Source organism: Papio anubis, chromosome 2 (genome assembly GCF_008728515.1).
Source record: "Papio anubis isolate 15944 chromosome 2, Panubis1.0, whole genome shotgun sequence".
NCBI lineage: Eukaryota > Metazoa > Chordata > Mammalia > Primates > Cercopithecidae > Papio > Papio anubis.
In genome coordinates, this window is record NC_044977.1 from 139502269 (window position 1) to 139529560 (window position 27292).

Below are 27292 nucleotides of genomic sequence, written 5' to 3' on the forward strand. Positions count from 1 at the left end.
AATGTTTCTCTCATAATAAACACCAATACTAATCAAAACTCTTCTCAATATTCTCAGTAGAGTCAAAAAAGATAAAAAAAGAAAACACTGATAATGTTTCTATCCTGGCAATATCATTTCTCCCTATGCAACCTTTGAAAGCTAAATATTCTGTGTTAAGCTGAATAGTTTTCCAACAAAGCACCCTTATGAAAAGAGAGTTAATACTGTCACCAAAATAACTGTATTGTGCCACGGCACAGGCCAATTTATCATTCCCCTCTGAGACATGGGCTGTATATACAGCTATCATATCAGGAAGCCTGACTAGGTCCCCATGTGCTGCCTGTACAAGATAACATACAAAACATGGCATGAGTCCAAGGAAAGGCCTGTTCTAGAAATTTACATCAACAGAACATAAATAGCCCATTATAGTGCCTGAGCAATTTAACTGAATGAGTCCTACCGTAAATGAAGGATGCTGGACTCCGCAGAGAAACATTTTATGAGTAGTTACATGTTGCTGTCCAACAAATGTCCTATTACATAAAAAGAAATTCTCTAAAGTTGAATTTAAAAACACATAAAATCTGCTCACAATTATTGGTCATACTCTCGAAGAAACATTGCATTCAATTCACTAAACACGTAATGAATGTCAAGGATATTCAAAACACCATATATATAGAAGTGATTAATTCTTAAGGAGCTTATAAACTAGTGGGAGTTAGAAACAAGTTACAAATTAACTGTAAAATCAGGAATAATGTAGTTTATTCTATGACACATAGAAGGTAAGGAAATGCCAAAAAGTTAAGCTATTCATTTTCACGAAGGATGTTTCATTTGATGATCACTGTATAATGAGGGACTCAGGAGTAAGAGCACAAAGAAAGAATTAAACTCTTCTGTCAATTGCAACCACAGGTTGGCTACAGATGCAAGAGTTGGACAAAAATCAAAAAGGCATTCTGTAAGAATCAATTGGCCATACCGAATTTAAATGTTTAGCATTGTATATTTTATTATAATTGTTAATTATCTTCTATGTCCTTTATATTAGTAAATTTTATAATAAGCATAATGTATATACATGCATTTTTTGGAGAGTCTGTTGTTCAGCAAAAAACAAAAAAAAACGTATAGAACTTTAACGCCACCAGCAGAGTAGCCAAGGCCTTGGAACAGTCAAGAAAGTTTTGTCACTTGGACTCGACCTTAATAGCAGTTTTCATCTGTCAGGTGTGTCAGTGATGCCATTTGCATGAAATGAAGACAGTATATTCTAGTTTTTGCTGTGATTTATCACTGGTCACATTTAAAGGGTCCTAATGACCTCAAGATCTTTATGAATATGATTAAACCCTAACCTCACCACTCCTTGGTTCCCTATCTGTAAAACTAATGAACTGCATGACATCATTTCTAAAGACTCTTCTGAGGGCAATTCCAACACACTAAATCACTAGAGTTCAATGTGGAGAGTGACAAAGGAAAAAAATCATCTCTAAATACTAAACAAAATCACTGAACAGTGCACAAACAATTTTTAAAATGCAAAGAAAAAACACTAGAAGCCCCCAAAAAAGGTTTTCTATGAAGCTAAATCTAACACCTGAAGTTTTCATTATCATATTTTAAAAGCTTTGATTATATGAAGACTTGACTACTCACTGATTTGTCTCTCCAAGTTACTCTAGTAAAAACGTAAGTAGAACCACAACTGAATCTCAATTTTTTTCCAACCTACTTCAAAAATGCTAGAGCAACTTCCAATAGTATAAATAAAAACAAGGTTGAATAAAAATAGTATAAATAAAAACAAGGTTGTATTCCAAGTTTTAAATATTAACACGATATTGAATAATCATGATAATCAGGGGAATTTAAATAGGCAGGATATTACAGTTTGAACTGGTTGCAGTCTGTGAATGACGGTAGAGTGTCTTTTTTTGAATCTGGATTGATTTTACTTCTGTTCTTCAAATTGACATAATAATAGCTAGTCACAGCTTACAAACAAGATTTGCAGCCTGTCTTTTCAAAGATCTATGTAGTAATGATAAACCCAGTGGTTTGAATCCATCAAGCTCATGCTAAGCACTATGTCTCTGGGTGAATAGTTGCTGCTGGACAATGAATCTTTTCAAACTACCTAGAAGAGAATCTGTAAACCCACAAACAAATGATTCTCCATCGATCAAGTCCTATTTTAATTCAAATGCAGTTTAGAACCACACAGTGGAATAAATTTGCAGTAATTTTATAAACTTAAAACATTTTATCTTTATGTTTATGATAATGCAGTTTTATTTGTACTAATGAAATAAAAAACATAGCTCAATAAATATAATCTCCAAAATTCTACCATGAATTAAAACTTGTAATGATGCTACATAATTTCTTGTTGAGTTTCAAGACATTGCAAATATAGTAAGCAGTATCCGTTTTAAGTTTTGTCATAAGATAAATACATTTTAATGATCAAACCACTTTCAGAATACTTGTAACTTGAGACTGCTTCCCCCCCCCCCGCCCCGCCCAACAGTGACCTGTTTTTCTCTAGAACAGTTACTAAGAAAAATATTTTTCAGCTACTCATAAGAATGACTTCCTTAGCAGCCCTTTCCTTTGTACCATTAAACAGTCTGGAAAATTGCTTGCTTGACTCATTCACGCTGTCAAAATATACTACAGGCTAAGGCTGACCATCAATTTTCTCTGTATCCTGTAGCAACACACCCAATTCATGCATGAAGTTCTAAAGCAACAGCACTTGCAGTCTTAGGACTACTTTTATACGTTAATATTTTGCAAAACTATATTCACACAGGCTAATCTATTCATTTGTTGTAGCTAAAGGATGCTACTTGTTGTACAAGAAAATCTGTATACATTTCAGTCCACTACAATTAAAAGGTAAAAGACCAAATGAACAAAATAAAGTCCTTAAGTTATAATACAACGTTTATCATCTTTTTGAACATCTATTTGAAAACAGAACTTGATCGATGAAGAATCATTTGTGGGTTTACAGATTCTATGGGTTTATAAATAAGAATCAATTTCAAATTCAAAGAGAAGGTATTAGACTTATTTGAAGATAACTCTATGGAGTTATTTTGAGATTAAAAAAAAAAAACGGCCAGGCACGGTGGCTCACGCCTGTAATCCCAACACTTTGGGAGGCCAAGGTGGGTGGATTGCTTGAGCTCAGGAGTTCAAGGCCAGCCTGGGTAACATGCTGAAACCCCATCTACACAAAAAAACACAAAAATTAGCCCGACATGGTGGTGCATGCCTGTAATCCCAGATACTCAAGAGACTGAGGCGGGAGAATCATTTAAACCCAGGAAGTGGAAATTGCAATAAGCCAAGATTGCGCCACTGCACTCCAGCCTAAGCGACAGTGAGACTGTCTCTGAAAAAACAAATTTTTTAAAGGAATAAAGAATTTGAAATTCTTTATTCTAAAATAGTCACAAAGTCATATTAGGTAGCCCCAGAACTCCACATAAATTTATAAGAATCTTCTAAAAGTTGACACATTATTTTATCAACTGGCTGGTTTATCATTAATAAAGGAAATTAATAAAGCAGAATGGAAGATGCATAGTAAATGGAGACTTGCTAATTACAACCAATGTACCATCAAGTAGCTTTTTTTTGGTTTGTTTTTTAGGGACCAAAAATCATAGGAAACGGTATTTATAAAGAAAAATATATATTTTTGAATCAGAAATTTAATGGGGACATTTATGAAACAGAGTTACTCTACCTTCTAACTATGAATAAGAAATTACAAAGTAGGTGAGACGGTTATTTCATCTTCTTAATCTTTTAAACAATTCATCCATAGTTTTAATAAGAAAGCAAAGCCAAAAACATAAAAGAAGAAAAAGAAGGAAGAAGAGGAGGAAGACGAAAAAGAGAAGGCAAAGCCAGTTCTATCTGAAAGTCTGGAGCATGTGAAAATTTCCAGATGGTTTTATCCTTAGGAGATAAATACATCTTCTCTATAGATTGAGAAGTCATGGCAAAAATACTATGTTCCCTGAACCTCTCAGCAGTATTAAAGGAATGGTTGTTAATCAGAGGCACACAGCTTTTAAAATATGTATCTGCCCATGTCTGTTGATTTAGAAATTCCAACTAAGTGATGGAACAAGTAGGACTAGGTGATGGAGCATGCAGGTCTAGGTGATGGAGCAAGCAATGGGGTGAGAGAATAAATAAATATAAATAAATATATTCCAAGTCTCTTCTGCTTTTGCAGGCAGGACACTTGGAAAAGTACCTGAGAAGCTGTTTGCACACAGTGGGCATGCCATGCAAGCTGCTGACTCACATGGAATTAAGTGGATCCTGCTATCAGTATGGCTGATCATCAGGCAAAAGAAAGGTTTGGGTCTAATAGGTATTTGTAGCAAAGTGGTCCAACTGGCAAAATCTCTCACACTCTCTACTTTCAACACCGAGCTTTCACTTTTCTACTGTTAAAAGTTCAGAACTGACAAGTTTGAGGCCACAGGTTTAACATGTGTTTTTAAAAAGGCAGTCATAATTGTTTATGCTCCCTCATTCTTCAAAATTCATATGCTAAGCCAGATAAACCGGAGGTGGCAAGAGGTTACAGATCAAAAAGCCCTGAAAGGTATTAATACAGAGAGAGTGGTACTTCTTCAATTTATCCTGAAGCAAATACATTTTGAAAAGTCAAGCAAACCCTTGGGGCCACAATGTGATGAGAAAGAACTGATAAGGAGTACTTTATTAATATTACAGTTATTTTTATTATGAGAACTTCAGAAATTCTTCCTGGATTTAATGTTTCCAGAAGATGTGTGCATGGGTGTGTGTGTGCGCGCGCGTGTGTGTGTGTGTGGGTGGGTGTGGGTGGGTGGGGGGGGTAGGGAGGAGAGAGAGAGAGAGTGTGTGTGTGTGTGTGTGTGTTCACACGCTTTGACTATTGATATTATCTGTAGAAACTTGTCTGCTGGAAAATGTTTCTTTAAACTTTGGTTTGGCTCCTACTTTGGAGCTGATGGGAAATAAAAACTTTTCCATGGATTAGAGCCAACTGAGCTGCTAAAACAAAAGGTAACATTCATTAGAGAACCATGGCACCATGATCTCATTCTGAAGGTTAATTTTTTTTTACATTAAGTGTGAATTGTCTAAAGCTTAGAAAATTCAAACTGCATAATAATGTCAAAGAAAATAATACTGGTCTTAAATGTTATTACATGGAAATTTTTTTTCTAAAAACTATGAAATATGAAACAAAACTGTAGTAAGCAAAAAGAACTCATCGGATTCTTAATAATTTAGCTTAATTTTTTATCTCTGTAATTTCCTCCAAAATGTGGGCACCAACATACACAACACACCTTGCTTGTTATTTTTCCTCATATCCAGTAATAGGGAGTTTCAGAGAAGTGGGTTTTTCTCAATAAAACATGACAATTTAAAACTGTCAACCCCCTTGATTTTTAAAGGAAATATAGGGGGAATATATTAGGTTTTACGAAGCATCTGCTAACCAAATACCAACTGACTACTTAATTCCAGGAAAGCCTTACCGCACAATTTTTGGCAACTGCAGAAAAGCTGAAAGCAAATTTTATGTTCCTTGCCCTCAGAGGTCCTCCTGTACTTTCTCCCAATTGTTTCACAACATGTTAAAAGCCTGAAATAGCCAACTCAATTAAACAGGCTACAAGCATCCCCTTTGAACACATATTTGATCCTTCTTCAACATCAGGTAATACAATTAACTCATTGTCACACACTAAATCAATACACAGCAGAATAGAATGGGCAATAATCAATAACCTTAACAAGAAGGCAGTGGCATGGCTCAGTAAATCAAACTGTAAATGCATAACTCATATCCAGAATTAGACTATAACAAGAACATTTATAGATGCTGTCAAGAAAAACCCAGAACTGGCCATAGGAAACAACTAGGCTGTATTATTTCTGAAAAGTCACAAAAATCAGGGAGATGGGGTTTTGATGTTTTTTCCCCCTTTTCACTTGCTGGGAAAAGTACATGCTATTTCTAATCACGTCAAAAGTCTCAAACTCATAAATGAGGCAAATGCTTTCAAAAATCTTGGAGCCAGGCCAGGTGTGGTGGCTCATTCCTGTAACCCCAGCACTTTGGGAGGCAGAGACAGGCGGATTGCCTGAGGTTGGGAGTTCGAGACCACCCTGACCAACATGGAGAAACTGCGTCTCTACTAAATACAAAATTAGCTGGGCATGGTGGCACATGCCTGTAATCCCAGCTACTCGGGAGACTGAGGCAGGAGAATCACTTGAACCAGGGAGGCGGAGGTTGCGGTGAGCCAAGATCACGCCATTGTACTCCAGACTGGGCAACAAAAGCGAAACTCCTGTCTCAAAAAAAAAAAAATCTTGCAGCAAAATGACCATTTCAATAGGCTAGAATTGGATCCCCATCAATTCTGAGTGACAGTGAAAGGGAAAAAAAATAAAGCTGTGATAAACAGAGTATTAGGGATTTGGATGTTTCTTTACACATTTGAGGAAGTGAGTGGTAGATATCTGACCAATTAAGTTTTATGTAGGTATTAAAAAATAGAAAAGAATAGTGCAAATCACGAAAAAATAAACTTTAATATTTAACCTTCTAATCTGTGCAGGTACTTCACTGAATAAACAATTTTATTTCTAGAAAAGTCTTAGGTGAGTCTTTTAGGAGAAAATTTACATAAATAGTACAGCATTTGAAATATCAAATATGAATTATTTATTGTAGACCAGCATAAAGCTAAATAGGATTAGTTTTAAATGAAATTAGATTTGCAAACAGATGGTTACAACTATTTTTCCATTCATAAATAACTGCATTTACAAAATGAATTTTCAAGCACAGACAATATATATACTGAATTATTCTATTAATACCTACTGGTTTAGCTAGTAGTCAAGTCATACATATGTTAAGAGGTTAAGGTATTATTTTCTCTTGATAACAGGTAAGTAAATAAGTTAGTATGTGCACACGTATACACATTCAAGGTAAGTCCTTTTTAATTTTTTCAAACAACACGAAGACCTATAGTGCAATATGCATAATGACATTCACCTGACCTAAGGCAAAGTTTCTCCCACAAGAGAAAGATAACTTGGACTGAACTCTGTCATTCAGATAAGAACATACTAACCGCTACCGTTAGTATCTATGGAGTATTTACATGGAGTAAGACACTACACTAAATGATTTATATCTAACTAATCTCATTGAATCCTCAAAATCTTGAAAGCAGATGATACTAGACTTGTTTTACAGATAAGGAAACCAGTTTGGGATAGTAAAGTGACTGGCACAATGTCACTAGGAAGTCACTATGGAATCAAACTCAGATCCAGCTGAATCCACGGTTTGGGCTCTTAACAAAGTCTTGATTCTTTGCCATAAAAAAAAAAATGTTGGCTGGGAGCAGTGGCTTATGCCTGTAATCCCAGCACTTTGGGAGGCCAAGGCAGGCAGATCACGAGGTCAGGAGTTTGAGACCAGCCTTGCCAACATGGTGAAACCCTGTCTCTATTAAAAATACAAAAAATTAGCCAGGTGTGGTGGTGCGTGCCTCTAGTCCCAGCTATTCGGGAGGCTGAGGCAGGAGAATCGCTTGAACCCAGAAGGTGCAGGTTGCAGTGAGCCAAGATCGTGCCACTGCACTCCAGCCTGGGTGACAGGGAAAGACTCCGTCTCAAAAAAAAAAAAAAAAAAAAGTTTTTACTTGCACATTTTTTCATGTGGCTTTTTGCAATTATTCCAAAGATCTAGTTTGAAGAAAATTCTAAACGTGACACTGGGAATGAAGTGAAAACCACTGGTAGTCACATTGTCATTATTCCTGTCGCCAGTATTTATTTGCAACAAAATAATTTTTATTACAAATTTCATCCCAAAGAAAAGAGCATGCAGGCCAATCTAGACATTCAGAAAATACCAAAACATAATAAAAAGTTATACTATAGCTATAACAATCTTTATTCTGACCTAAGGCAAAGTTCCTCCCATAAGAAGAAAGATAACTTAGACTAAACTCTGGCATTCAGATAAGAACAGTCAATACTAATGGCTACCATTTATGAAGAATTTACACGGAATATGACACTGAATTAAGTGATTTACCTAATTGATCTCACTGAATCCACATAAATTCATTTTTAATTTTCTGAAAATATATTTCTAATTGGCTGCCTGACTAAATTCATACAATTACGAAAATCGCCAAAACGCAACGTGTGGCAAGAGTTTCAGGAAAGGACACTTATAACACCAGCTATTGGTATCAAAAGTTTCTGTCCAAGCTACCATTCATGCAAATGAACTGTAATGAATGAAATATAAAATATAATTATTTTATAAATAACATAATCAATTCTAATATTTGAGATACATCTCTTAAGAGTTCAGGATTACAATCTGATAGCTACTAAATACCCAGTATGCCCAGAAATTTCATCTTCCCAAACTCATGTTTTTTGAGAGCAAACATGCTCTTTATGCCATATCATGAATAAAATACAATCAACGATTCTTATATTTACATGGTCAAATTTTCATCCAATTACATATAACAAAAGTCTTAAAAAGAATAGTGTGAGCTATTTTTAAATACTTCATGAAAATTAACATATTCACATGAAAAAATTCTACCTACTAGATCTAAATATTTCAGCATTATTTAGTAATTATTACAAATCAACAAAAAATTAAAATTAACCACTGAAATTTTTATTCCTAGAAAATTTCTGAAATGTAATACTCAAAATTACAAATAAGTATGACATACAATAAGATATATGAATCACTGTCAAAGAGGAGGTGAATGGTTTTATCTAGATTTTAACTTAATATAGTACAACTTGCAAAGACTTACAAACGTTTTTAAGCATATTTCTGTCTTACGAGGCATATACTGAAAACAATATAATATTAATAAATGCCTAGTAAGATGAATAAAATCTTAGCCTCTTATAAAATAATGTCTTGGGCCAGGCACGGTGGCTCATGCCTGTAATTCCAGCACTTTGGGAGGCCAAGGCAGGCAGATCACAAGGTCAGGAGTCTGATACCAGCCTGACCAACATGGTGAAACCCCACCTCTAGTAAAAATACAAAAATTAGCTGGGGGCGTGATGGTGCAAGCCTGTAATCCCAGCTACTCAGGAGGCTGAGCCAGGAGAATCACTTGAACCCGGGAGGCGGAGGTTCCAGTGAGCTGAGATCACACCACTGCACTCCAGCCTGGGCGACAGAGTAAGATTCTGTCTCAAAAAAAAAAGTTGCATGGTTCTATGCATTAGAAAAATAACGGTTATGCTACTACTTTTGTGATTTAAAATATATGTTAAGCAAAAAAAAAAAAAGTTATGAAATGAAACACTTCCTTATCTGATGCCTTTATCTCAATTCCAAGCTTTATCTTGGAATCCTGCAATTCTCACGGGTTTTTTCTCCCCCCCCCCCCCCCCGAACAGTCTATTATTCTGATTTGCTATACTGTTCATCTTCTGTCTGCGGAATGACTTAAAATTCTTCTTGACTTTAGGTTTAGACTCTGGGTTGTCAGAATACTAGTTAAAATTTTAATATAAATTTCCCACATCAAATGAGAAAATCTAAACAAGCAATTATTCAGAAGTGACTTTCCAGATTAAGAAAAAATGTGAATGAGCATGTTTTAAACAGTACAGTTGCTTAAATTTAGGCAACTGAAATGATTCAACAAATACTTGCCCATATATGTACAATAGTCTAATATGTGGATTCTCTAATAATCAATATACTATATTTTTGTATATACAAGGTCACTGTATAGTGCTCCATAATCTTGCTAATTTAAACAAGTTAAACTTAGCATAAGATTGAAAGCATAAGCTCTGAAGACAGACTGCCTACACTGAATGTCAGTTCAGCAGCTCCCTGTGTAACCCTGTAAGGGTTAATTGTTCTTAGCTTCATTAGTTTATATAATCAATAGATGAGGATCAAATTAGGGGAATAAAATTAGCCGTTTCAACATGTGCTACCTAAAATTCAATCTGACTCAGTTTTATCTCACTGAATTACAGAAACTGATGATGAGTTTAGTATAAATCTCTTACTACACAAAAATTAGTGGTGTACTCATTCTGACTAATACAAGCATATATAGTCTTTTACAGCACACACAACCACAGCTAAAATTCATCTGCTCCTCCTACACTGACTATGCAGCAGTTTCCAATATATTTCACAACAAACTTCTCAGACACACAGGAAGGCATTTAATGCCTACTTGTGTGTTACCTGAGCAAATCTATGTTCTACTGGAACATTCTAAAATTAAAGACTAGAAGGGTTTTAAACTATTTTATTATCCTATGATTATTTTAATCTTCATTGTGTTTTTCAGAAGCTCGAAAGCTTATAATCACCACTAGTCTATCAACACCCAAAAAGGCTCTGTGTGTCATTCACCCTTACATCAGAATTGCCTATCACAACGTCTGGTAGCAGGTAATGAATGGTGAAAAGGTGAGGAAGAATAGATGATTTTTCTATAATTGAGATGAAGAAGTGGCATATATATTGGTCTGCATTTTTTAAAAATTCTTAATTAAACCTCTGGCAGAATAATGTATATTTCTGGTGAGAATCTCTCCTCTAACATTATTCATCCTTAGGGGGAAATACAGAAGCCAAGAGTAGCTAATAAACATTCTTCCAAAACAAAAAAAAACTCATTTTGCATCTTGTATCTCTCACTCTGCATACTTAACCCACTTTACTGTATGGTACATATTAAGCTACTACACGTTATTCATAGTTTAAGGGATTTAGAGGAGCTATTAAATAGACTCTACCATAAAAACACATACAATGTACATGACCCTAAATGTGGATGACTTTAGTTCATTAGAGTTGGGAGGGTGTTTTTTTGTTCTTAACATATTGGGTTTTCTTATGTAGACATTTGTTTTCAATTTATTACTCTGCTATGATTCATGGATGGCAATGTCTGGTAGTAAAAGTTCACAAAGGTAAAAAAAAAAATCAATAAATAAACTCATAATGATAATCTTTTCTCATGGCTAGATTTAGATTTCATTAGTCTCAACTTAGCCAGGGGGAAATACAAGCTAATGTGAAGAAAGATAGTTTATTCAGAGCACAGATCTCAGGTCTTTCTTAACAGGACTCTTTATATAAACAATGAATTCTTTAGTTATTTCTTTCTTCATGGTTCATTTCTCGGTTGCCTCCCTTTAAGGAGAATTGTTTTATGAAAGGCAATGTCATCTACCCAAGAGAAATCTTATTTCAAACATGATAAATTTGGCTGTTTTTCTCTAAAACCTTTTATTTTTAATTTGGCCCACTTGGTGAGCTAACACTATTTAGTTACAAACGCTTCCTAGGACTGGGAGATGTTACTACTTATTTCCAGTCTATGAACGATTAGATAAGCAAAGATATCTGAAAGCAAATTATCGTCTGAATGCAGTAATACGGAAAAGAAGGAATTACAGATGTAATTTATCCATCACAAGCAGATCCTAAACACTGATTATGTCCGTATTTTTGCAGAAAATTGAAAATGATAGAAAAGCTTCCCAGCTTTTCTGACTTTAATTTTCCAAGTTTTACTTTGTGTAATTTACTGTCAACTATTAACAGCAGATGCTTCTTGCCTTATTTGAGAACAGCCTGGACTTAAGTATAAGTGATTCTGAAATCCAGAAGCCTATACACTAGGTCTGAATTTTATGCAGAGAGAAAAATTCTAACTTAAGATACTGGACTCATATGGGGTCTGGAGAAAACAGGGTCTTGGATCTTAACCTCATATTAACATAAACTAAAATATAAATATTGCTTAATAAATCTAGACAGCTTCACAAGAATTTTGCTGGGCCTAAAATTGTGATCTAGGGTTAAAATATAGGTGGTTACCAAGTGACCCGTGATGACTCAGGGACAGATGCCACAGTCTGGTGGCCTGTGGCTATGTGAAGTCTCTTATTGGGGATTCCCTCTAGTTCTTTTATTCCCACTTGTGTTGTCATAATTAATAGTGTGAGAGAAAGGGAAGGGGGAAAAGCAAAGATAAACCACCAGAGCCATTTCTTTCTCTCTTCCTCAAGTATCTCTTTCACCGACCCTGCAACTGCTGTCGAGAAACTTCCCCCTCCTGACCATTGCCACCACCACCTAATCTACTAGTCTCCCTGTTAGTAACCAGCTCCTTGAGGACTGTGTTGTTAATTACCTCCCTAAAGTTTGACATAGGAAGTACATAAGTTATATTACTTAAATTGTTGAATTCTTTTCACCTCCTAATGGTTTTCTTCCTCACATCTGAGTTTTTATAACTGGTCTCTTGACCATATCCTATGATTAAATGCCAAAAAACAAAATAAAAATTGAATTTGATACTTTTACGATCCACCTGTTTCCCCATGGTTACTAGTATTCAGAAAACAACAGCAACAACCACACACTTGAAAATTTCAAAGCGGAGGAAGAATGGGTAGAAGCAGTAGACAGGGCCCAAGATCAATAAGCACTACATTCAAAAAACAGGCAGGCTGAGTCCTCAGAAAAATGGGGGTCACTTGGAAGACATATTGATGACAACTTCCCACCCTAAAGGTTACACATGTGGGAAGCTTTGGACACCAGCTCCTCACTGCATACCCTGATTCTAAGCAAATGCCCTGTTGAAGACTAGCTTCAGGAAACAGAAGCAGCCCAAAGTTAAAGCTGGGGAAAACTGCACCGGCTCACAGCATGAGTTCCAGGTGTTTGGGAGAGGCACCTCCCCTGAACTAGGCAAGTTGAATTTCTGGAACCCTAAACTGAAATTTAAAATACATCTTTGCCATAGAAATAGTTTGACAAAAGCAGCTGGGGTCTGTGACTCTAGCAGTTCTCAAGATTTACGATAAGATAACACTTCTATGGAGCCTCTTGGGTTTAATTAATAACCAGGGTTTCCAAGGTACTGTTTATACTGAACTATAACTCAAGCATCCTCTGGGCTACTTTGGCTTCTCAGGGTTGACCTGATGACTTAATCACCTTGCTTCTGTGGAAAAGTACTTTCTAAACAATTAAAACTTTTGAATATGGCTTTTTATGCACTGGGGAGGCAGCTATATAGTTTATACAGTGACTACTTATCTAAGATGATTCATTTAAAATTTTTCCTATATGGCCATATATTTTACAACAGATACAACATCTTTGAAAGTTGGTGGCAACATTCTTTCTGCTATTTTGGGTTCACTCCTTGACTCATTTGTTGACTTAAAATATAGTGATTACTTCTGAGTACTTACTGTTTTAGGCCCTGTACTATAAATTTGTCTTGGATATTCATTTTTATTCTTAAGTACTGCTGTTAGTTATGTTTTCTTTGTCGAATCCTTAGAATATGCATATATAAATTAAGAAGCAGTGTTTTCCAGCAAACATAACGAAACAATTAAGAGCACAGTCTGTGAAATCAGATTACGAGGTTTCAAGTCCACATTTTACTACTGACCTTGCATGTATTACCTAACTTCTCTGTATTTCAGTGTGCCCATCTATGAAATGGAAGTAATACCAGTAACTATCTCGATGAGATTTTACAAGGACAAAATACCATGAAAAAATGAAAAGCACTGAAAATACTGATTGATATATATTAAGTTTCAATAAATGTTAACTCATCTTGTTATTTTACTCCATACAGAAAAAATAAGGAAGTGTATTTGTGGAAGCAGCAGAAATACAAATCAGAGTAAGTACAGATTCTTTTGTCTTATAAAATCGTTTGGGACCTGTTTTATGACATGGTATTTCTGCTATATTCCAGTTATAAAAATGTGACTGTGTATATAAATACGAACAGTAGGCTGGGCACCGTGGCTCACGCCTATAATCCCAGCACATTGGAAGGCCAAGGCAGGCTGATCACCTGAGGTCAAGAGTTCAAGCCCAGCCTGGCCAACACGGTGAAACCCTATCTCTACTAACAATGCAAAAATTAGCTGGGCGTGGTGATACACATCTGTAGGACTAGCTACTCGGGAGGCTGAGGCAGGAGAATTGCTTGAACGTGGGAGGCGAAGGTTACAATGAGCTGAGATCACACCACTGCACTCAAGCCTGGGCAACAGCGTAAGACTCTATCTCAAATAAATAGATAAATAAGTACAGTTATAAGAAGACAAAAAATGAAGCTCTTTTAGTTTTCTCTATAAGGAAAAATAAATCCATCTGGGATATGCCAGGTTTTACTTACTAAATAACCAAGACAGAAGAAGTGATGACAAGTTTGTTAAGATGAGAAGACCTCAGTTTCTCTTCAAAAGTGGTCTCTCCTCAACCACCTCCCTTACCCAGATGCTTTTCAGAGAGATTTACTTAATTCTGGAAGTTTAAGAGGGAAAAAAATAATCACTCTTTTATTCCAGAAATGGCCCTCCTGAACATCCATTTCCATTCTCCCCTTCTGTCTTACCTACCAGATGTCTGATTTTAATCAAGGCAACAGTTTTTTTTTAATAATAAATAAAAATAAAACAAAGCAACATACAAAAAAATACTTCCTAGCAATCCCTGCTACCAAAATCAGTCAATAAGAGACTGAAAAATTACTGGGTGAAGCTCAGAGAACCTTCGCTTAAAAAGAGCCTGTCTGGGCTGAGTTACAGCGTCTTGCCTTTTCTGCATCCTGTGTCCTAGACTAAGGATACGATGGCTGACACTGCAGTGGCCACGCTGCAATTTTGAAATAATCCTAAAGTTGGAAGCCATGTGCTCCTCAGGAACTAAGAGAGAAGGAACCTGAGTTCCAATGACTATAGAGTCACCAAATAGATCTAGACAACTGACTGAAATATAAACCCCTAATTTGTTTATGCCAAATGCTGGGGATGGGGGAGGTGTCTCCGTTAGGCAAAGCTGAATCTAATTTTTCACAGACAAAATGTCTAAATCACTTCTGTGTGACCATGGAAAGACATACATAAGATCTGAACCAACAGTTCTGAAGATGGACAATTAGAAAGCTGGAAAGAACTCAGAGATAACAAAACAAGAAAAGTAATGGTCAGAGATGGCCAAGGCCCTCAGGAATCCAGAGGACAAACAACCTGTCAACCAAATTAGAAGATATCAGGGGTTATACTATTTAGCAATTATCAGGAATTTTCAAAACACAAGCTCACAGCATAGAAAGTTTTATCACTAGTAAAAAAATCAAACTTTATCTCAAAGTGAAAATATTTCAAACATGTGCCAAAAATGTAGGGATGATGCTGCACGTAGATGTGCATTTTATGATACTTGTATAAGAAACAGTATTAAATAAAAACTCTGTAGTTGTTGTTAGTATATTATAAATGAGAAATTAGCATAAGAAGTCCTCACTAGAATCAAGCTTTTTTACAGTAAAATTCATGAAGAAATTACTATTCTAATAATCTATTACACTTCAAACAACTCAGAATTTCTATCAAGCCTTTCCAGTTGCTTTTACTTAAGTTGCTACATGCTAATAACTATCATTAGTGCTAAATCAAAGGCCATCTATCTAGTTACCCACTTCTACTGGCAGTCATGAATTTTGGCCTAGCTGTTAACATGGAAAATTGCTCACCTATCTAAAAGCACAGGATGTAGTACTGCTGAAGTTAAAAAAAAAAAAAAAAAAAAAAAATCAAATTTCCTCAATAGGATCTCTTTGTAAGAAAATAAGAAGCTTTGTCTAAGTCTGTGGGAAGGCAGAGACATTGCTCAGCATGAAAGGTAACGGATTAGCAATGTTGATAGCCGAAATCCTCTACTTATCCTTGGCAAGGAAAATGACAAGATAAGCTTCCCAAACTAGGTCCCTAGGTATCTGTGCTAGGTCTGAGAAACATTCCATTTCTCACCTTTCACGTGAACTGGGCGTATGTCATACAGTTCTTCAAAAGACAATTCACCCCACACAGCACTGTCTCTTTTAAGTGAGAAACAGCCTTATACATGAAATTGTTTCAAGGCTACTCCATGGAATTTTGAGTAGCTTCAGACATCTGAATTACAACGAAACTGAATTCAGCTGTAAGTGCCACATTGCTTGAGGTCTAAATTGTTTTTAGTTTGTCACACTCGCACAGTGAAGCAAGATTTCATGAGGAAAAAAGTAGAAGCAGTATACCAAAATCTTATAATATGAAGCAAAATAACTAGTTCTAGAATTACAGCAGCAGGTAGCTTGATTCAAAACATGGTTTAAAATTTATCTCATAGTCTAAGAAACCTTTACTCATTAAAAAAAAAAGTTTTCTAAAAAAGTTCTAACAATATAAACAGGCAAATGAATACAATTACTAGCTTCACCAAAGTAACTGCAACTATTGAGAATTTCATTAAAGAATGGTTTATGTCAGAATTGATACACTGCAGCATATTCACAGGGTATTCTTTACAAAGCTGTGAAGTTTCTGCTTAGGGAGCTTTTATATGAAACACACTGCTGTGCAGGTTATGCCTTATAGTTAGTTCATCTCCAGAGTCATTAGGAGAAAACAAGGAAGTGATATGTCAATCTGTCACGGAAAAACACATTGAATATATGTGCCAGCACAGTATATATAATAATCTGTCAAAGTTTTAATACATGGGAGATACCAGTGGTAAAAACCAAACAACAAAAACAATTCCTGGTAACACTCATTCCAATTAGGACCCTACTAGATCAAAATTTTGATTGAAAATTGCATATTTAGCCTAAAACTGGCAGATATTTTATCAAGATTATCAGTGAAACTGGCTTTTAAAATACGATGAAAAGTCTATGCCTGGGGCTTGGAAAGAACAGCAGCATCACAGGCAATTTCTGGACTGAGGGTAAACCATGCTAGCAATAGACCATCTTCTAAAATTTAACTATAAACATCTTTGGGACTACTTCTTCATGTCTAGTTATGCCAACCAATCCATATGTGACCATCTGGATACTTGATTTGCCTTACTGATTTTGAGTGTTTTAGTTGTTCATTCACCTGTATGTACATATATTTGTGTGCCCTCTAATACCTAATTTCCATACTTCATATATTCTGCTAAGTCTGCAGAGGCTCTTTAAAACTGTTCTCAGTGTCCTTGATTCTATGCCACTTTGCAGTGGAATCTGATTTCAAATTTGTCTATGATAAATCTGATCAGGGGTGCTATTTATAGATAGATATCATTGTATATAGCAAAAATAAATTTTAATTATCTTAAATAAAATTGTTCAATTTGATAAAGGAACAAGTGACTAAAGTTTTCAAAGGTAAAAGAATTTTGCTAGATTTTTTGCTAGAATTTTGCTAAACAGTAAATATAAAGGTTATATTCTCTTCCTCCCATCCCTAGTACCCGAAAAATGAACAGGTATTTGAAATAGAATTCAGTAAACAATAAGTCTATTTCTGTTGATCATATCGTAAAAGTTTTTTTTTTTTTTTGAGGGTATAAATAACTTGGCAAATATTAAAATACATTCTGTAGGCTTTCTTTACATTGACTCCCTAAATTTTAGTTGAGAACTCATGACTGAATAGGCAATTTGTCATTAAGTATTATTTGAAACATCATTTTTGAAATATAATTTTCTAATGGTGGCATGCAGTGTTAATATTTTTCTTTTCTTTTTTCCTAAATCTTTCATAGGCCATAGAGGAACATAATCCTCTTTGGCATCAAATAATGCACCTTTGCAAATGTTCTGGATTTCTGAAATAGTTAATACACCTAAATCTATAATCTGTAAGCAATTTAAGTCTCAGATTGAATATACACTTAAACTATTATAAATTAAAACTACAATTATAAAAGGAAAATTAGAGAAATTAAGTATTTATTGTTTATATACTAGCACACATTATTACAGCTTTTGCTCTTTTATTGTTTTCATTCTAATTCTGATATTCTTAATAAATACCTACATTCCTTGTTACCATGTATTCCCATTTTACTTAGTAATAGATTTATTACAATACAGAATTCTACATTTTCATATGGTATATTTAAATCTAATTATTTAAACCTTAAAATCATCAGTATGCAACTAAAATACTGTCAGCTAATTTTCTTCCCATTATCTTTGTAACATACCAATTGACTTCTTTTACATAAATGAATATTTTCTTGAACTGTTTGACTTCTGTCTTTTTAATGAAATAAATTCTCCTCTTCTAACTAGAAGTCTGCTATTAACGTAAGTCACCTGGGAGCCTGGCCAAAGTCTGAAGCAGCACAGCTGAAGGGTACAGCCATTTCATAGGGTCCTCTCAGAGAGTATTTGGTTTGCTTTCCTAACTTTCTAAAAATAGTAGATTACACACGCCACCTCCATCTCATGGCTCAAGAACTCAGAAAAGGCTGGACTATGGATTTAAGCAATACACAGGACACATTTTATTAAAGAAGTCAGGATATTACAAGTTTTCTAAATTTTTTTCCATTTACTCTGTGAGAGAATGCAAATGATCTAGCGGTTATTGGCATGGAAACCTCATAACGCTCCCAAATTTCAGAACTTCAAGCATGAGTCATACAGTTACTTTAACAGTTTTAAAATATGTTTTTGATCTATTTTAGCCACAAGACTGAATACAAGAGGACTGCTATCTGAAGGGAAGGATTCTAAATACTGTACGAAGAATCACATATGTCAGTTATAAATATATACACATACACACAAGAAACATGTTTTTTAACATAAATGCTTAATTGCATATTCAAAATTGTTTTAATTCTTTACTAACATTTAAGAAGCTTTTTTCCTGGGTATGAAGCTCCATCATAAATAAATTTGTGGGTTTTTTTCCTCTTATTCAAATTTAAAATATTTTACCAAGATTTAGACACTGTAATTTACATTTAAATTAAATTCAGTTTATCTTAGAAAGACAAAGAAAAAGAACAAAGTCTGCATTGATTAGCTGCTGTAATGAGTTCATTTCATAAATACATTTAAAATCTTGAAATTATTTAAAGTCCTTGATGTGGCAGTTGAATCTTGTTAACCACACAGCATGGCATTAAGCAACCTTGTTGCTTTACTCAAAAAGGGACTGTTCTGTGGCCATAAGTGAGCAGCAACTAAAAAAAGAATATATTTTGAGATGGAAAAGTAGCAACTGAATATTAATGTTTTACAATGTTTCCAAATGTTGTAGGGGCAGGTCTTCTGTGAAACCACTCAATGTCACAGCAAAATTTAATGTCCTTTACTTTGCAGCTACGTGTGCACCATCAACTGTCTATAGGATTAAAAATTGGATTTACTATTAATTGGGTCAAAACAGGGTTACTTATGGCCACAGCTGGTTACCGACAAGAGTAATTAGCTCTCTGCCCCTCATTTTATGGGTCTCAGTCTCTAATTACACCTGAATTCAGCCGGCATGAATTTAGGAATACACATTCACGGAGGTACAACCACTATGCCCTTCACTGATGCCTCTCAAAGGAAAGGCTGAAGAAAGTCTCAATGGGAGTTTATGACTTTTGCTTATTGATCTTTAGGACTATGACATTAAAAATAATCTAATATTTTAAAATATTTTTGTTGTTAATACCTCCTTTCTGTTCAACTCTAAAGATCATGTTCTTGGAATCTTTGCCAAAAACTTTAGCAAAATGAACAGCCTAAACTGGACCAGGAAACAATGAACTGAAACAATTAACTCATAACTCACCCTGATGTTATTAAAGATTATTACAGCACTATATATTTGTAAAGACAAGATGGACTTATGAGACTTTTACTTGTCTACATATGTAGAAGTGATAGTGTCTTCTCCTCAAATCTTCAAAGAATTAAATTAGGACATTAATATTCAAAGGCAATTTGATTAAACCAAGTAGGTTGAAAGTACCCAGGAACACATTTCTAGTCTTGACCTTGTGTGTCAAAACAAAGACATTTATGTTATCTTTTAAAAGACTCATTTTCAAATATGATACTTGAATTACAAATGCAATGACATTTTTGAATGCCAAGAAACACTCAAGTAAATATTTTAGTATTATGGTGCTCACAAAAGCTAACTTTTAACATTTCTAGCTAAGACTATTACAAATAAAAAAATAATCACGATCTAACAGAAAATAAACTGCTAATTCACTTTAGAATTTTTGAAGTTGGAAAAATCCAATAAACAATAGTATTTATGAGTTTCTGCTTATTTATAAAACTCACATTCAACAAAGTTTGTCCCTCAGGTAAGGTGCTGTAGCAGCAGTTCAGCACCTTACTTCTAGTTGTATTTTCCATAAAACGCGTGGCTCTGGACTTAAAATGCCGACAAAAAAAGAAAATGCAAAATGTCAAAATATTAAAAGAGTAAAAAGTCTATCCAAGTTTAGCTGATTTTAAACGTGCTTGTCTTTTGCAACTGTACAATGCCTTTACCAACAAATAAAAATCATCTTCATTCAGTTATTGCCACGGCCTTATATATAATATATGCATTGGCTAAACACTCACATGTAGCTACATTTACCATTTCCAGGGACAGACACTCACTTTGCCATTACTAAGTGAAAACCATGTCAATACTTTCTGCCCTAGCAAAAAAAAAAAAAAAACATGGAGTGAAAGGACTGATAAAGTTATTCATAACAAAGTTTGGCCAGACTTGATTCTGTTGCTTCTTGTAAAGTTCCCCAGCCCAACATCATCAACACACTGTGTAACTAAACTATGAACAAAGCAATCCATAATCCCAAATGCAGAGAACTGTTATGTCCATATCCCCCTTATTCAAGCATTGAATATCCTTAAAAGAATATAATAGTTACTCACTTTCAATGAATCAAAGCAGGCGATTACTCGTCCATTTTCAACTTGGCAGCTTTTCGAAGGATGTGCAAATTTACATTCCGTGTCTGGCCGTGAGCAAGTCCCCCTCTGGAACTCTCTACATACTTCCAGTGTTAGCCATTTTGTGTCCCGAATTGGTGTGACACTAACAGCCATGTTTAGATTTTACAGGTAGTTAAATGTTTCAGTGAAACCAACAAACCCAACCCCCCCCAAAAAAGAGCAATAGCCAAAAAAAAAAAAAAAAAGCTGAACTGATGATGAAAATGTCCCCTCAAAATACTTTTCCCCACTCCCTGCTTTAAAAGTACATGGAAAATTGTGTCGTCAATATCAAGGAAAAGATCTCCCACTAGAAATTCACAGCATGAAACTGTTAATTCAAAGAGGTTTTGGTTTTTAGAGAAATACTAGGATTGTAAGTAGATGAACGTTTAAAAGTAGGGCCTGGTATCAGCCTTGTGCTCTCAGTAACCCCTTCCCAGTGCCAATTTGGAGCCCAAAATGCAAGCATGAAAACGTGGCAGACCCTTTGACACCGAATTTCCAAGCTGCTTTCAGCAAAGTTGTCTGAAAGGGAATCTCCTCACAGCTGAATTTGCAATGGAGTTTGGTGGTGCAATCGGTATTGATTAGTTTGGCATAGACAGATGCAGCAGTTTAGAGCAAAATCGAGAAAATGATTTTTTTTTTTTCCTCCTTGATTTCCTGGCAGAAGATATCTTACTTTTTCAGCAAACTTTTCTTTTAACACTAAAGCAGCCTAGGGCAATGCCAGATACTTAGAGCTTTTCTCTTGATTATAAGTAGAAATGGGGGTGTCTGGGCTAGAGGTGGAGGGTGGATGTGCTGTCGTCACAGTCTAGCTGGCAGCAAGCAAGGCAAAAGCAGAGACTGCTCTAGAAGCGGTTCCAAGCAGCAGAGACGTCAGGAAAGGCACTTCTTAGTACCAACCTGTAGAAAAAAGAGATAGGTTAAGATTTACTAAGTAGCACTTCACTGATGTCCTACAGTATCACAACCTTGCCATGTGATACCAGACTAAGTAATATTCAAGTCAGCCTCTCTCTCTCCCTCTCTCTCCCACACATACACACACAAAATACTTACAGTGAGGCATATTGCAGCCAGCCATCGTAGATTTATTAAAAAAAGGGGCCGTTTCCCCTTGTGAAGCAATGCATGATAGAGAGATAACCAATCACAGATAGTGTTGCAGCAATATTCTGGGCAGAAAGCCAATAGTGTGGGTTGTCTTATGAAAGGTCGCGCCTGTCAGACGTTCATTACTATGCTATAAAGCACAGAAAATGTCCATCAGATGTGACTTATTCCACTGCAAGAGGACGAGCATGTGGGTTTTGAATTTACCCAACATGCAGTTAGTGGACTAAACCATGTTAGTTTCAAAACAGCTTCTCAGACAAGTCTGAGCACTTGAAGATCATTACCGGGGAATAAAAAGTAAGGTTTAAAAATTGCAGCTGACTTCCAAGCTGCTTTCCCTCTGGCTCTGTGCAGGGACGGGCACTGAACAGCCTGCTCCTGCTGTCCTGACACGTGAATAAAAAAGGAAAGGGGTGTTTACAAATGGTACATTCTCCTGACCTATCCAATTCACTTCCTTCTAAAGCCCAAGTCCTGCCCCTCCACTGAAAGCAGCACTCATACTGTAAAACTATTCCATTGAGCCCGCAGACACTTTGTCAATATATCACAGGCAGGCAAGATATGAACAAAAGCATCCTTTATTCGTACATTTTTAAGGCAGAAGCTGAGGTCATGTGGGGAAAATAAGGAGTGCAGTGTTGTCAGTGTGTCTGGTAAATCTGAAGTCAACCTCAAGGGAGAAAGTGATTCCATCGCAGAAACATTAAATATTAAGTGAGCAATTTGATTTGAGCAGCGTGATGCACTTCAGAAGCACAATTCCAAACAAAGCTGGAGGGTGGGGGATGAGGGATCCCCTGTTGCCTGGTGATCAGTTAACTCAGCACCACAAGACTACTTAGAGCAGGGCATTTTTACTTTTAACAACTTACTTTCTCTATCAGGATTTTTCTTTTTCTTTTCTTTTCTTTTTTTTGAATGTCGCCAATGAGGAAAATAAGGCTTTAAAAAGTAAAATCTTCACATTTTAAAGAGGCAATAACACAGTATGATCACTAGTATTTGATTATACTTCTTCATGAGCCAAAATTGCTCTATTGGCATATGGTATGTTTATAATTTTTGGAATTAAAGTACAGGATATAAATACATATGTATGTTAAAAAACATGAGCATCTAGAACTTAAATCATTTAAGATTAATATTGCCATTTTAACACTAATTTTCCTTTAAAAAATTACTTTCCAAAACTATTTGGAAAATACTACAGTAAGACTACAACTTTTGATAGAGATTAAAAAAAATCAGTTGAGCGTGGTGGATCACGCCTGTAATCTCCGCAAATTGGGAGGCTAGGGTGGGTGGATCACGAGGTCAGGAGTTCAAGACCGGCCTGGCCAACATGGTGAAACACCATCTGTATTAAAAATACAAAAATTAGCCAGGCGTGGTGGTGGTGCCTATAATCCCAGCTACTCAGGAGGCTGAGGCAGAAGAATCACTTGAACATGGGAGGTGGAAGCTGCAGTGAGCTGAGATTGTACCACTGCACTCCAGCCTGGGTGACAGAGCAAGATGCTGTCTCAAAAAAAATAAAACAAAACAAACAAACAAACAAAAACAACCATGGCTGGGCACAGAGGCTCACACCTATAATCCCAGCACTTTGGGAGGCCGAGGTGGGCAGATCACAAGCGAGGTCAGGAGTTCGAGACCAACATGGTCAACATGGCAAAAAAAGTCTCTAATAAAAATACAAAAAATTAGCCAGGCACGGGGGCGGGCGCCTGTAATCCCAGCTCCTTAGGAGGCTGAGGCAGGAGAATCACTTAGAACCTTGGAGGTGGATGTTGCAGTGAGCCAAGATTGCGCCACTGCACTCCAGCCCGGACGCAACAGTGAGAGAGTCCGTCTCAAAAAAAAAAAAAAAAAACCTCATCCACAGTGTTCAAGAAATATTTTGGTTTTCAAAAAAGTTTCTAGGTCCTAATGCCAGTTTCTGTATTTAAAAAAAAAGGTCCAGTCATAAAGTGTAAGCTGTGTCTGTCTTCCTGAAACTTTGTTCTGCATAAAGAATTACTTAATGATTTCATGCCTTGAGAATGGACCACCTGCATGGTCAACAATCTCTTTAGTCCTTCTCTTCAGAATCTTCAAGTGCCTCACCTGTAACTATTTTCTTCCTCTAAAGCCAGCTAAGATGTCACTTCCTCCAAAAAGCTACCAAGATGTCATTACCCCCATCTCTATTCATCCATATATTAAAATACCGCCTTTTCTGACTTATCTCTGCACCTATGCCCTATACAGTGTTTTATTTCCTTATATAACTGACCCACTAGACCATATGGTTTTAAGGACAGAAAAAAATATTATTCATCTCAGTGACCCCATGGCTTACATAGTGATGCAAAACAGATGGAGTTCCAAAAATATTGGTAAATTAAATTATCAATTACTGCATCAGGATTTGGATTACCTCTAGGGTACAAAACATACAAACACACACACATGAACACATATATGAATACAACACATAAACACACTGAAACATACACTTGAACACACACACGCACAATCATTGCCTCTAAAAATAATGTTCCAGGGTCACGTAGGCCCTTTCAAAACTGCCTCACAATCTAGCTCTGTCCTTGTACAGCTCCCTATCTCATTGCACACAGCAGCTTTTCTAAAACTTCATTACTCTTTCTCCATGTTCATTAGCAACAGTGGATAATAACATTATATGTCATGAATATTTCATAGCCATATAATAGTAGCCCTTAAGCATGAACTTTTTCTTACCTTCCTATCCATGAGTCGTTAACCTATCCTTCTGTTTCTTTCTTAGTCTCCCAGTTCTCCCTCCTCCTGCCCACAGTTAAGCTTCCACAAGCCCCCACCTTGACTCATTCATTCTCAAGACCTCCTTCTCTTTCTGCCTCCTCTATGCATGCACACTTTGTCTTTCAGCAGTTCCTTCTCTTAGCTTCCAAATGTACTAAAGTAACTCCGAAATGCAGAGGGTGACATGGCAGGAGGAAGAGGACCCTGCCCTGGCTATGCATCCTCCTCTCCCTAATGTACTTAATCCATCCTTCCCAGGTGAATATCTACTATGCTGTTTTTCTGCTTCTTCCTTTCCCATTCACTTCTGAATCCTTATCAGTCTGACTTTCACACCCATTACTTTACTGCTCAGCAAAGGTCATCAATGCTGTCAGGAAAGCCAAGTACAAAGACTATGTTTTGTTCTTGCCTTTGCTTGCCGTGTAACATGATTTACAACTCTCTCTTTCTTGAACCTTTCCCTTTTAACAAACTGACACATTTTATCTTGTTGCTTCTCCCAGTGCTGTACCTCTTGTATCCCCCCTGGAGAGCAGTTGCTGAGGGTTCTTGGCAGGTGCCAAGACATGTGTGAGCTCCTGGGACTTGTTACATGCTAACTCCCTGTTTGGTCTGACACACACTTCCTCACCCCTGCAACTTGGCAAATTCCTTCTCCTTGTTTAAACTGCTGTTCAAAAATCACCTTCTCTATAGGGCTGGGCCAACTATGCTAAACATTATTCCATCTCAGAATGTTTTTGATACTTTGTATCTCTTTGTACCTCTCCCCCTCAATGTTATATATGCCCTGACAACAGGGTGTAGGCCCAGCATTCCTCATCACACAGTTCTTGGAACATAACAGACCTTTTTAAAAAATGTTTGATAAATAAGTAAACTTCATTCATACTTACAGAAATAAACATGCATAAAAGGATGTGGTCCCAACCCTGACGAAATAGATTATTTAATCATCTCTATAGCATCCAGACAATATATATAAGAAGATTGGTACCACCAGAAAGATCTGCATTGCTTGGTAGTCATATCTAAATACAACTAACAATTAATTTCTAGAGCTGATTATTTTTCCTTTTTGCCAGATTACAGACAGTCCCACTCAAGCACAAAATAAACTTTGATTACTAAAATGCTTGCAAATCAGTGTTCTGATTATCTTTATTTTCTGTAGCAGACAAATTCTATTTACTTCAAAAGTGCTATTGAAAGAATTATAAACATAGATTTGTACCATTTAATTGTAAAGGACATAGACAAGGATGATAATCAAAATATTAATAATTAGTTCAGGCATAGATACTGAACAATTAAAACAGATACTGGCCTTTATGCATTAGTCTAGCTGGACCTGATAATGTATGTGCCTGCCCTTGATATAGGTTTATCAACTATCACTTGATAAAGGTTTATCACTGTGGGCAACAAACTCAAATTATATCCTATAGATTGATTTTACTAAACTGCTGATATCAGATTATTGTCTTATCTATATTCAAAAAAAAAAACTTCAAAAAATAGAAATCTTTTTTGGTAAATTAAGATTTTATAGAATTTGGATCAATATTGAATTCACAAAACATTCCTTTAAGTAATAGAGTTTTGTTCTATAGATAGATATAATGTTTTAATATATGTGGGTAATGTCCAGATTGTGAGAATTCTTGCAAACATATTTGGCCTAAAATAAATTTTGTCTCTAAATAATTATTAAAGGAAAGATTTCTACTTCAAAGATAAGTACTAATGGGTACATTGCTTCTGAGGTAAATATCTGGCCTATATTTCAATACATTATAATAAACTTCTCTGAACAACAAAAATATTGTAAGAATCAAACTTAAAAATCTGAATAATAGCTAACAGCAGTCCCTCTTTAACCTACTGATCAAATTCCAAACACTATAGAGTTTCTTGCTTTATCTGACATCGTCTACAACACCAATATTCTGCCACAAGAACAAATTTCTTCTTGAATGATATCAGAAATCATGTATATATTCTACTTTAAGATAAATGTAAGGGAGAAAATAAAAAGGAAAGAAATAATAATTTGAAATGACAGATAATAAAAACCAAGAAAAGGATAAAGAAGAATGAAATTATTCTTATTCTTTGAAAACTTATTCTTAAAGATTACATATATATATTTGGCTTCATATGAAGGCCTATTTAAGAGTCACATACCTACTGCTATAGAAGAAAAAGAGATGTTTATAAGGTATGAAAATGAAATTTTCTTTTGGGGAACAGGACAGCCTCTATGAGCAAGGTTAAATTTCTTGCTCACATATGTTTACTTATCATTTCAAAAGTTCTTCTAAAGCAAATAAGGCAATCAGTCCAATTACATCCCAGAGTAGTTAGCTGGTAATTTTGAAGACTTTTATTTAATATGCTTTTAATATTGATATAAGTTATATATTAAGGACGTTAACTAAGTAATTTTTGAGCTCCTTTATTATGAT

At 35.7% G+C, this 27292-nt stretch overlaps 1 protein-coding gene across 28 annotated transcripts in view; it reads right to left on the minus strand.

The window, feature by feature from the left end:
• The window catches only part of MBNL1 (muscleblind like splicing regulator 1), a 220110-nt gene that overhangs the window by 145506 nt on the left and 47312 nt on the right, over positions 1-27292 (minus strand). For 15 of the 28 annotated variants that reach the window (XR_004182249.1, XM_031663667.1, XM_031663668.1 and 12 more), the window contains exon 2: positions 20847-21818. The exons of 9 other annotated variants lie outside the window; for them this stretch is intronic. Coding sequence is in view for 16 of the 19 variants with exons in the window: in XM_031663667.1 (XP_031519527.1) it covers positions 20847-21020 (174 nt within the window). In the remaining 3 variants the exon portion in view is untranslated. Of the gene's footprint in view, positions 1-20846; positions 21819-21974; positions 23358-27292 lie in introns of those variants that run through there. 4 more of the 28 variants (XM_031663660.1, XM_031663652.1, XM_031663664.1 and 1 more) reach the window with 4 other exon arrangements.